This window comes from Boleophthalmus pectinirostris, unplaced genomic scaffold (genome assembly GCF_026225935.1).
Source record: "Boleophthalmus pectinirostris isolate CB_2022bp ecotype Guang Dong unplaced genomic scaffold, ASM2622593v1 HiC_scaffold_2, whole genome shotgun sequence".
NCBI lineage: Eukaryota > Metazoa > Chordata > Actinopteri > Gobiiformes > Gobiidae > Boleophthalmus > Boleophthalmus pectinirostris.
In genome coordinates, this window is record NW_026571152.1 from 30,511,506 (window position 1) to 30,524,860 (window position 13,355).

At 40.5% G+C, this 13,355-nt stretch overlaps 1 protein-coding gene across 1 annotated transcript in view; it reads left to right on the plus strand.

The window, feature by feature from the left end:
- The first annotated feature begins 537 nt into the window (after positions 1 to 537).
- pamr1b (peptidase domain containing associated with muscle regeneration 1b) overlaps positions 538 to 13,355 on the plus strand; it is a 52,480-nt gene continuing 39,662 nt past the window's right edge. Inside the window, exon 1 of the mRNA XM_055155086.1 lies at positions 538 to 708. Within this exon, the coding sequence (XP_055011061.1) occupies positions 543 to 708 (166 nt within the window). The 5' untranslated portion in view covers positions 538 to 542. The remainder of the gene's footprint in view (positions 709 to 13,355) is intronic.

The following is a 13,355-nucleotide window of genomic DNA, read 5'->3' on the forward strand; positions in this document are numbered from 1 at the left end:
AAAAGTTTCCTCATTTCCATACACTCACAGTCATTTTTTACTGTATATAGAAACACAGCGTTTTCAGCCACATATCTTTAGCATTGCCACATTCATTTTACTCTCATTACCTCTATCCTAAACACTTTTAAAGCACTTTGGCAGACATAAATTCCTTCACCACTCCATTCTAACTCTTAAGTGTTGGTCACATAAAAGCTCTTTGTAAAATGCATTCCTCCTGCGCGGCCCTGTGCGACTGCGTGTGACAACATAATGACTTAAGCACAGCTCTCCTCTGCCTGAGATCTGCCTGGGCACTGACGTCTGCCGTGATTGCCTGTTACGCTCCACAGTGGAACTCCCTGCTACTCTGTTTGTAACCTGACGCCTTGCAAAGAGAGAGAAAGAGAGAGAGAATAAGAGTCAAACACAGACAGAGAAACAGGAGGTAGGAGGCAGGAGGGAGGGAGGGAGTAAGGGGGTAGGGTAGGACTCAAATTGGAGAAGGGAACGTGATGTCAGCTGAGTTCAGAAAGTAAACAGACTTTGTAGACAGCAGCATGCGGCCGAGGCAGCTGGAGGAAGCCCGGGGGGATGCAGGTCTCTCAGTGTCCTGGACCGCTGGCGCAAACCTGAGCAGGGTCATATGTGGTAAAGAGGGCTGGCTCCTCTTCCTCACCTTCGTCTTCATCACCTCTGTGCCTGCTGGGACTGCATGGCCCTACGGTAAGAGACAGGACACTCACACTCACACGCACGCAACGTCATGTTCTTTGTTCTCAAAAAGCCGGCATCAGCATCATTTGGTTTGGTGTGTCTGTTCTTCAAAAGCAAGGCAGAGTTTTGCGTGGCATTAACTCTGAAAAGTTTGTAGGATAACTTGTGTTCATTATTCAAAGATTTCATTTAAAACTCATCATTATTAACTTGATATTGCAAATTGTGGCAAGTTTATTTTTTGTACACTTCCTTTGGTTACTATCTAGTCTTTTTACTCTGTTGTTAGTTAATATAATGGCTGTGTTATTAAAAGCGGCAATTTCTAAAAAGACCAATCTCATATAAAAGAATGCCTTTACAAATCTGTTTTTTATTCTTTCTTTACAAAATGCAAGTCTTGTGACCCTTTGTAGGTCATGACCCAGAGTTTAGGAACCACAATCAGATTACACCTAAATACTGGGACTAATGATGTTGCTCAACATGCTCAACAATATCATGATGGATTCTGTCCTCTTTTATTTTGCTGTGTTTATGTTTCGCGAAAAATACACAAATAATGCCACACATTCCATTCCCAAAAGTCGTCCAGTGTATCTCTTTGGAATGGCTGAAAATTGGCAACAGTTCTCTTTTGTCTCGGAGTGTTTTCGAGGACTCTATCCCTCCAGAGGTTCAAAAAAATCTCTCCCCCTCTCTCTCTCATTCTTTCTCTCTCTATTTCTCCCTCTTTCTCTCCTGTTTACCTTCTTTGACCACTTGAACTTCTGCAGGAAGACGTGAGTCATGTTTGAATCACTCTGGCTGGCTTAATGTGTATACCATGCGTGCATCCTAGAGAATCCCTGGCAAACTTTTTTCTGTCTTTCTTCCCTGTTTTGTAGCTCCCCTGTAAAGCAATACCTTCCATTAGTAACGCTGGTGCATGTGGGATGAAAACGGCGGATTAAGTTGTAGTGTACTGAAGCGTGCCTGTTGGCGAGTCTTTGACATTCGTGCTTATTGTCATCTGAGTAACTCCCGGAGATTTGTTAGAAAATAGTACTTAATCAGCTGTTGAAAGATGTGCTTGATCGAGCGGGCTAAGATAATTTTAGACCCTGAACTGTCTCCCTGAAAGGCACGGCACCGGTCCGTGAGTGGTTGTCTATGTTTACACTGTGATTACATGCAAGTAGACATGTCCCAATATCGCCTTGTATAACCGCACTTTGAAAATGCCTCATCAGCGGTAATGGAAGAAACTGGAATTTGTCTTAGTCAGACTTAAACAGCTGGGCCTAGCTGTAAAATTGTCAAGTATCTGTGCTCTCATACTTCGCCCTTAAGCTGGACAGTCCCAGGCACTAAGCAGTTAACATGGAGGGGGATAGGAAAGACATAGTGACAAATGTTAGTATGAACCAAACACAGAATCAAATTAGACTAATTATAGCAATGTATCTTACACTATGCAAAGGTTATTTGTAATTAGCTATTCGGACATTGTGGGTATAAGCTGTTGCCTTTTTTAAGAACACAATATTTGTTTAACAGATATTCGCCTACAGCATTGCTTCCCAAAGACAGGGTTGCGATCTTCAGGTGGGTCGCAAGAGATTTTTTTTTGGTCGCCTTGTTATGATCTGCATGTAGGTCTGCAATATTACAGTTCTGACACTGATATGCGTGAAATTGATATTGATATTGTGCTCTCCTCCTGCACCCCGGACTGGAACTCGCTACAAAAACGCAGACAAGCCCAATGATCTCATTAAAAATGTTGAAATGTTAAGACATGTTTTGAATCTTTTTGTAATTATTTTATTGACTATTTTGTTCCAATAATGCTGGTTCAATTGAATGTTGAAAACAAAAAGAAATGGGCTACATTTAATGGGTGAATTATGGATCCCTTTAATTCCTGGTTCAATTACTGTTTTCCATTTTTTAAAACTTGAGGAATATTAATTGTTCGGAGAGACACGATCACTCAGTCAACAATAAAATATCATAATATGTTCAATAATGGTCAAATCCACCTTTATTTTGTGATTTACGAATAATGCCTATTGAATTGGGTGGCAAAGATTTGTGACTTTTAAAATATGGGTCTCCAGAAAAAAAGTTTGGGAAACACTGGCCTACAGTATGCTAGATGCATACTGTAGGCTCTGTGCTTGCCTCAGTGTTGTCAGCTTATATCCTGGGTTCAACATTTTGCTTAAATGTTATATTATACAAACTTGACAGCTTTAACATGTTAGAATGTTGTTGCCTCCTCAAAAACATACCCGGAGTTGTGTTTTGCTTCATTCACACACTCTTTATTACTGGTCTCTCTGCATCTCCAAAGCTCATAATGCTCTGTTCTACCTTGTGACACCTTGTGAAGCGGTTTTACTTTTAGTTCAGTAGAAATTGGCATTTCAGGGCAGAAGTGATTCAAATGAAGGTATGGGGGGCACACCCTGTATTACCACATGACATCACATTGTGGAAAGTGTTTTCTGTTTGAGAGAAGAACACAATCCAGGTACAGTAGGCAGGGTTTGTGTGTTAAACATGTGTAAATGAAACAAACCACAACTCCAGGCATGTGCGTGATAAGCAAACAACATGATAGCAGATCAGAAAATAGCGTAATAGAGTCCATTTAACGTCTCTCCGCACTCGTCACCTCGCATTCATCCCACTCACTGTCCTGTTAAATAAAATCTACAAGCCAAACATAATGTATCATTCAAATAGAAGTTGACCTGCCCATGCAAAGCCGGATGTTTCGATTTAGTGCGCTGTCCAAAACTTGCTCTAGATTTAAACCCGGTGCCTATTGAGATGTTTTCACTCCACAATTACATTAATCTTAACATGTGCTCTTTATGACCTGTTCTGTCAGCTTGCACTCCCCCGCTGATGTGTTTAGCTAGAATTCTCTTTAGGGGGGAAGTTGTCAGGGCTACCGGGTAACAGGCAGAACGAAACAAATCCCAAAACATTAAGATGTGAAAAAAAAATATTTGGAGCAGGGAAAAATCTTGGCACAGATGCAAAAATATGGACTGGAAAACTGTATGTCATACCCTGAGCGCAGCAGTTCATTCAGAATATTTCAGCTATACGCAAACAAATGTCTCTGCACAGTTCTGGTTCGACCCACTTACACTTTATCATTACTAATGGGGCTTGCGGTGGCGGTAGTCGGATGGGAGTTTATTTAAAGCGATCTACATGATGACCGGTGGGATCGGGCTTCATTCACATGTGCAGTGACCACAAAGCCCCCTTGGGAGTTCCCCCTTCGGTCTGTGATAGCCAAATTACCCCAACCTCAAAATACCAGACAGCTGCCGCGGACATACATGCACACACATAGCGCCAACAGCTGCTATAAAAACAGCCATTTTTCCATGATAGGTCTGTAAGTGTAATTTAGTCAGGAGGAAACAATTTATTCTGAGCCGGATAGACAGGAAGAGCGTACAGTATCTTCTCCGTATGTTCATTAGACACATTTTTACCACACACTTTCTCTACAGCACTGACAGGATCTTATATCATGTGTGGAGCAGTTAGATAAACAGTGATGTGTCTGGTGGTTGACACTAACTCCAAAGAATGAGTTGCCACTAAAATATGTCTCAGTGACTCAATGAATACAACTTCAGTCTTTTATTATCTTCATCAGAATGAGTGTCCATGGGTTTATTCAGCTGCAGGTGTTATTATTTGCTCAAAAGAAAGACATTTTGCATTCTTAATATAAGCGGGGTCGCCTCTCCGCAGACCTAACCTGTAACTTGATGTGGGTTCACCGGATCCAAATAAGTTTAATGCCATACCATTCATGGAACATTCCCGATAAAGTCATTACATCTTCATAGAAATAAACAGGTGGGGGACATGAAAAGTTATGGTACACAAAAATCACGTTTCGGTACATACCTTGGTTTTGTAGTTATGGTTCGGATAATTTTTGGAAGTGGAGATTCTGTGCCTGCGAAAGGTGAACGTGAAGAATGAGGTGCGATTACCGTAGTTTTGCGAAGATGAGATCACGCAGTTCGGAGAGACGTAGTCATGGTTGGGGGTAATTGTTGTCAAGGTGGCTGCCCTAACTATAAAGTGCTGCAGGAAACACTGCCACCCCAGTCATGGACGAGTTTCCTCTTGAATATTAAAGAGCCGAGCCTTCAGTGTAGCTGCACATGTAGTGGTGGAATGTAAACACAAACAAACTGCATGAATTCACTCGTGCACAGCCACACACCAAACCAAACGTCCTGTACTGAAATGGTTAGGCATGAATACCAAATTTCTAGCCTTTAATTGTTGCCATTGATGTCAGTGTTTTTCCACTTTCAAGGCACTTAAAGCACTTTACATCATCTATGGGAGCTGGAATCTCACCCCTAACCTGTGGGTCATTGGATCTGCCCAACAATGATGTTTATGTCAAGAACTGGAGTTGAACCACTAACCTTTGGATTGGTGAATAAATGCTTTCAGATTTTGGGAAATTTGCGAAAGGTTCTGGAAGATTAGTCATATTTACTAAACAGATCCCCATTAAACACATTGAAAATTTGGAACGTGTTTTTGGGGTGATAAGATTTTAAGCAATGGAAACTCAGCTAATGACACTAATGCTGTCTTTATCTCTCTGTGCAGCTGTGCCTCAGATAAAGTTTGGATGCTATGTTGAAGTTCAAGGAGAGAGCTGCTATCTGAGTCAGGAGGCTATGTCTGGACACAGTCAGAGATTGATGAGACAGACTGATGGATTTCACACCAATAAAGACACAGACAGGTGACGGTGATGGTTATTTTTAGCCCAGTCCAAATTGTCACGAGTCTGGAAAAGTATGGTACAATTTTTGAGCTAGTGCACACTTTTGAGTGTCAAATTCAACACCTCGTATTAGAAAACCCATTGTCGTGGCTGTGATGTGGATAAGTACTATGACATCTGCTGTGGAAAAAGCAGATAACACTTGGAGGTTCCCCAGTCCTGCATCCCACCACATCTGCATGTGTTTGAGATAACCGCTACAGGCACTTTCCATTAGAGCGTATGGGACGATTTGAAAAGGTATAGTACAGTATGCATCTAAACATATGGTAGTTGACAACCACCATACTCAAAAATACCAAGATCGTGAAGTCTGTTTGTTCTCATTCTTTGTATTGCATTCTCTCCGTGCATATCTGTACTGTCTCCAATGGTCTGTGTGATGAGGAAGATGACGTCTTATAACCACAAAGTTGGCTGATCAATTCCAGCTCTGACTACTTTGTTCCGGTGTTGTACTTAGGCAAGACACGCCATCCTTATTTGCCTATGTGTATAAATTATATGAGTGATTGATGGTGGTCGGCAAAGCTGTTTGTACAAATTGGCAGGCTTCATTCTGTCAGGTAGCCCCAGGGCAGCTGTAGGAGCAGTGGGAGTCTGTGGATAGTAATTTAAAGCACTTTCTTTTGTATTTTGAGAAGTTTGCCAAAGACATGAAAATAATAATAATAATCTTGTAATCCAATAATAATAATTATAGTGTCTTTCAGGGTTCCAATTCTTTTCCATGACTTTTTTATGACCTAAAGTGAATTTTCCCTGACTTTACAGCACCCTACACATGTAGAATTGAACATACTTTTAGGGCTAAATATAAAATGTTAACACATTCCACTCACCGTATAGTTTAGCATTACAGTTTATTAACATTCCAAATGCTGTCAATGCATTGACATCCATGACTTTTCCAGGACTTTCATGACTGTGGGACCCTGGTCTTTGTTAAAGGTGCACTGTGGTACATTTCTAGTGGAGGGTCCATCTACTTAGCCAGGCTAGTGCCACCTAGTGCCTCTGCTTAATTTAATTTCTCTCCAGTGACTAGGTCAGGAATCGAAATAAACTACCGGAAGTTGTAGACCGTGCACCGGCCAATCAGCGAAGAGCTGTGAAGCCATGACGTCAAACTCAAGTGCCTGTCTGGGTCCCTTTTGTGGTACAACACAACAGTAAACAAAGCAGTCGAGATGGATGTAGACGAAGCCATACATTCTGTGTTGGCAACAATTCTGAGATCGAGGATTTAAAGCCAGAACAAAAAAGATTGTTTGGTGAATTTTATCAAGGGGAAAGACATTATTGCCTTTCTTCCTATGGAATTTGGCGTATTACATACATCACAACCAAATAGCAGCAATTGGTTAAATAAAAAAGTACCCGCCTACCGTCGCGAATGACTCCTAATGCTCAGATGGTTTCCACAAAGTGAAACCGGCTGATGAATCAGACTACTGCCTCCCGCTTATCTTCATGAAAATATTATTGCTTTGTCTAGAATGTTCCAAAGTGTAGATTAAACCTATCACAAGGGATACAAGCAGGTAATAGCACTAGGGCTCTTGATGTGATTTGAAAACTAGGCCACTTGAAAATGATTGATGTGTATGTTTAATGTCATTAGGGGGAACATTCCAGGCAAAGCAAAAACAGACTGTCAATCAGAAAAGTTGCACAGTGCACCTTTAAATTGTAAGTTTATTACATGCATTAATTGAACAAGTTTACAATCCTCAAGTCCAAAAAAAGACCATAAAGGTGAATGCATTTAGTCCCTTTTTACAAACATTCACTTTTCAGTACTACTTTTTGACCTGTATGACCTCACCTTTCCTATTCCCATATTTCTTCCATGTTAAAATGAATTATCCAGACTTCACTCACTAAACAGATCAGTCACAGCTATCATCGCCCTCATAGTAAATACCACCATTTGTACATCTGCCAACAATTTTATGAGCTTGGTTATCAGCACCCATCATCATAACAATAATTACATAATGATTACTGTGGTTACATTTGCATATTATGGATGAGGGTGGTCAGAAATGGTGCATGTAAAGACAAAGTATTTTTATTTGCATAGCCTGCTTGTTTCACCAGTCATTGGGTTACTCTGGCTGCTGCACACCTGTTCCGACTCCTCTCGACTATCATAAAAAGCCCATGACTGAACTGTTACTGTCCAGTGTCTGTGTGCCCGCAGGTGTTGACCTGGAAGCTCTACAGATGTGTTTTACTGGGACCTTGCACTGTTTTGCACTGAAATATCTATTCTAGAATGAAGCTGGGACTGGAGCCCAAACTCTAGTTACATAAAAAGGATCAGTGTGCTATAAATCAGAAGAAGAGGAGTCCAGAACATTGACACGCACTTCACTGGAATAGTGGGAGAGGAAAACATGACATAGCTTATCAAAAGAGAAGGTTATGATAAACCCTAAAAAACATTTTGTTCAGTTTTCTTTAAACCTGCTGGAACATCTTAAAATAGATAAATGAACATCCAATACTTGTCTGTTACGACTTACAATGCAAATGTTCTATTTTTGTGCTATTGCAGAGTTAGGATAAGCTAACTTGAGCTCCCCAGAAGGTATAGATAATTTTTATGTCATACTGTGGAACATTTCAGGCAAAGTAATAACATCCACAGAGACAAGCATTTGCCAGACACTTTTCCAGGGCCAATCTTGTGCTATTTTCTGATCTGTTATAATTGTATCCTCATCAAAAATATACCTTGAGTTGAGCTTTGTTTCATTCACACATGTTTAACACACAAATCCTGCACATTTAGCTGAGCTCTTCTTTAAAATGGAAAACACTATTCCACTTTGTGATCCATCCATCCATTTTCTTCCGCTTATCCAGGCCCGGGTTGCAGGGGCAGCAGTCTAAGCAGGGACTCCCACACTTCCTCACCCTAGATACTTCCTCCAGTTCCTCCGGGAGGACCCCAAGACGTTCCCAGGCCTGCCGAAAGACATAGTACCTCCAGTGTGTCCTGGGTCTTCCTCAGGGCCTCCTTCCAGTGGGACATGCTCAGAACACCTCCCGAGGGAGGCGTCCAGGTGGCATCCAGAACAGATGTCCAAGCCACCTCATCTGGCTCCTCTCGATGTGGAGGAGCACTGGCTCTTCTCTGAGCTCCTCCAGTGTGACTGAGCTCCTCACCGTATCTCTAAGGGAGCGCCCAGCCACTCTGTGGAGGAAACTCATTTCAGCCGCTTGTATCCACGATCTTGTCCTTTCGGTCCTTACCCAAAGCTCATGACCATAGGTGAGGGTAGGAATATAGACTGACCGGTAAATCATGAGTTTTGCCTTTTGGATCAGCTCTCTCTTCACCACAACAGTCTGATACAGCCACTGCATCACTGCTGACGCTGCCTCAAATGGAGGAGTTCAAGTATCTACTTTGTGATGTCATGTAGTAATAAAGGAAGTGATCCATTGTGTTTTTAAACTTCATGCATCTTAAGCATGAATTGCCCATCTGTACTGAACAAAAGGTAAAAGGAGCTGTTAACTTGAGAACTACCACTACCTGACATCACAAGGTGGAACAGAGCATTGAGCATTGGAGATGTAGACAGAGCAATAATAAAGGGTCAATCAAACATATATGAATGAACAAAATACAACTCCAGATTTGGTTATGGTGAGGTAATAACTTGATAACATGGCTTAAAGCTCAGTAATAGAAGACCTTTAAACTGGAACATTCTGGAATATATAGTTACTTTTTCTTTCTAACTGCCACTGATGCAATGTTCTCTGTAGGCTTGTATGATCCATGTTGGCCAAAATCAGAAACAAACAACCAATGGATGCAATGGAAATTTAAACTTGTTATTATTCCTATTACACTGCACTACAGACAGTGCATTCTTTATCTAAGAGCTAAGTGATGGCAGAATAAAGACTTGTTTTGCATCACTGTTTCTGTTCCAGGGCTTTTCATATTGAGTAACGATTCTTACTTCTCTACTGAAGGATGTGACGCAGAGCTGTGTGTTTGATGACATTACCAGGGCAGCCCATAAAATCCGCTGACCCTTTTAAGTTTATGCTCTATAAATCACATTTTACAGGTTCACCGGTCAGTGTCCTTTATGCAGCACAATGAGGAAGAGGCCGCAAAGTGGTCAAAAGGGAGTCAGACGTCTTCATCCCCGTGAGACCTGTTTTAACACAATGCTTTCCTAACATCTTCCTCCACAAACTATAGCTTTAGGTTTTACTATTGATAATTTAAAAGGTTCCTTCTGTAACTTTTTTTGGTGGAAGGTCCGTGAAATACTTTTCTTCATGGAGATGTTATTTCTTTGTATGGAATATTTCACAGTATGGCATTAAACCTTTCTATATTCATTGAGACCAAGCCAGGCCAAGTTATAGGTCAGATCTGTGGAGAGGCAACCCCACTCACAGTCAGAATACCTGTTATTTTAGGTATTTTTGAGCTATAAAACCACCTGTAATTGAATAAATGTAAGGTAGATCTGTTTTAAGTCATATCGTGGAACATTCTAAGCAGAGCAATGACATATCCATAGAAACAAGAGTTAAGGTATACAGTGTGGAACTTTTCTGGTGGAGTGTCTGCTAGGTGCTTGTCTCCACAGAGATGTTGTTGCTTTTCTTGGAAAATTCCACAGTATTGCATTAAAACTCCATGGAGATAAGCAAGTGCTGCCACCAGTCCAAGTTACAGGTCTAATCTATGGAGAATGGACCCGCACACAGTAAGAATTCATGTGTAAAAGTCATTTTTAGCAGTAACGTAGACAACCTGGGCAAGTGCACCCCTCCTTAGAAGACCCCATATCGATACCAGATTTAGTGCGGACACCTGGTCGACATAGTCCGCTGCAGCTCAGAGCTCCTGACCTCAAACAATCCGCCAGCCTCCCAGTAGCTTGGATTACAGGTGCGCATCACCACAAGGAATCGGGAACAGGTGTGGAGCAACCAGAATAACCCAATGACAAACAAGAAACAAGCAGGCTATGCAAATAAAAATACTTTGTCTTTACATGCACTCTTTCTGACCACCCATGTCCATAATATGCAAATGTAACCACAGTTATCATTATGTGGTACATCTGTAATTATTGTTATGATGATGGGTGCTGTTGGCCAAGCTCATAAAAGTGCTGGCAGCTGTGCAAATGGTGGTATTTACTATGAGGGCGATGATAGCTGGTAGGCACTGATCTGTTTAGTGAGTCAAGTCTGGATAATTCCTCTTAACATGGAATAAATATGGGGATAGGAAAGGTGAGGTCATACAGGTCAAAAAGTAGTACTGTATTGAAAGTAAAAGTTTGTAAAAATGGACTACATGCATTCACCTTTATGGTCTTTTTTGGTGAACTTGAGGATTTTACTTGTTCAATTAACGAATGCAATAAACTTACAATTTAAATTTGCACTGCGCAACTTTTCTGGTTGAGGGTCCGCTACATACTTGGCTCCATGGAGATGTTTTTGTTTTGCCTGGAATGTTCCGTGATATAACATTAAACATATACATCTAGCATTTATTCATTACGGGTGTTTCTACTGCCCAAAAATCAATCATTCCTTCTGTGAAAAGGGGTGACTCTCCACAGATTTGAATTGAAAAGTAGCGTAATGCTGTGGAGATAAGCGGGAGACGGACCCTCCACTAGAAATCTTCTGCATTGCACCTTTAAGGACACTGTTTCATTTTTATTATTATTAGCATTTATTATTATTATTTTATTATTGGATTACTAGATCATTTTTGTTTTCATTTCTTTGGCAAACTTCTCAAAACACTTGTAAATACATCATTTGGAACACATAATTCAGCAGGTGATTTAACATAAAATCGCTTTAGCCAAAACATATTGGTCATATTCTCCACACCTACTTATCGCCTCACAAAAATTAAACACCCTTTTACTTCTTTATTAAAACTGTGAGGATGGAAATGTCACTCATTGCATATACCACAAACATTACAATTTATGATGTGACTGTAATGTTGCGGTCAAATGTCTCCCTTTTATCATTAAACTTTCTTCACAATTTGATTACAAAAGAGGTATCTGAATTTTAAGTACAGTACACCTTTGTGCGCTGCTTTGTTTAAGTCACTTTTCGTCACTTTCGCACTTTTCATCACTTACTATAGGACTTTAAATGCACATGCGCACTAGCTAAGAACATACAGCAGCTTGTAATTACAAAAAATTACAATTCTAAAACATAATAATAATGATATGTGTGGTAGAATTTTCATGTTGTAAAGATTTGTAGTTTACAGTGTACCCTGCCTATAACTTGAATGCAGAACACAAGGCTTAACTTGTATATATCGTTAATGGCAATGTATCTACTCTACAATTTATCCATGTTGTCATAAACGTCCTGTGTGGTGCTTGCATGAGGTCACCCTATAACTTCTCTCACACACGAAGCACCGCAAAGAAATCATCTGCCATGAGGAACATATGCTTCTTTAAGATAATTATACTAACATTCCCTGAATTGAAATGCAAGCCTTCTCATTCTGAAATACCTACTTTATTTGCCCCCACTTGCAGTACTAAAATCTGTAATAAAGTTTCTACAAGAGCTATAAGTTTAGGTGAGGTAGGCGACTGCAGTTCAGCACCAAGAGATAAACATATACACAATAACAAAGTATGATATATATTGATACAAAAAGCAAAGGAGAAAGTAAATTCTATCAGCTGGACATATGTTTTTTGATCAAAGGCTACTTCTTCAGTTCTGGTCAGACTCCTGGTGGATGCTGCCTTATATCTGCCTGAAGGGAGGCGCTAACTACAATGAAACTACTCAGAAACTAACACACCTATTTACAGTTTCTGTTTGTTCTAGGTCTATTGAACTGCACTAAGTGTGAACTGAGCCTGAGTCACATTAGCATAATTGTTCCAGCGCCCAACGATTACGTAGTAGTTTCAGTGTAGTTAGCTCCTCCCTTCAAGCTGAATAAACTACTTTGGTAGTTATGACTCAGAGAAGTTACATATTCATCTCTCTATTGCTCAGATCTTATTGTACTATGAAAAAATTACCAAAAATTTGGAATTTTGGACATAGGGCTTCAGTTCCTAGTTAGCCAGAGTGTGGGGGACGTTTGGAGACAGTTTTTAAAATATTCCATCCAGTCCTTGTATTTGCAGAGGTCACTGGTGCTAGGCTAGTGCATGTCAATGGCCATAGTTAGCCTGTCACTAAAAACTGCCTTACCCACTCCACAAAACATCTGAAGTAAATCTATTATTATGTCAGGCTATCGATGTGAATGTCTGTGTTGATAGAATAATGCTTGAAATAAAACTAACCTTGCATCACAAGAATCATCACATGTTGAGGGACTATTTTCTCATATGTCAGTCCGCCGCTGCCAAGCTTTCTAACAGGAAGTACAACTCGCTGCTGCTGCTCAGACATAAATCCTTCAAATGCAAGGTTGGTTTTACTTCTAAAATTATTCTATCAACACAGATGTTCATATCTACAGTCATAATAAGAGAGTTGCTTCGGGTGTTTTGTGGAATGGGTAAGACTGTTTTTAGTGGCAGGTTAACTGTGGCCATTGACATGCACTAGCCTAGCACCAGTGACCTCTGCTGGACTGGATGGAATATTTAAAAAAAACTGTCTCCAAACGTCCCCAACACTCTGGCTCACTAGGAAATAAGGTCCTATATCCAAAATTCCGGACTGTCCCTTTAATTATCGTGACACACCTTTTTTCAAACCTTAAACAGGACTTTGGTCAGGAGTTCCTGGCTAAGGCACTGACTACTTT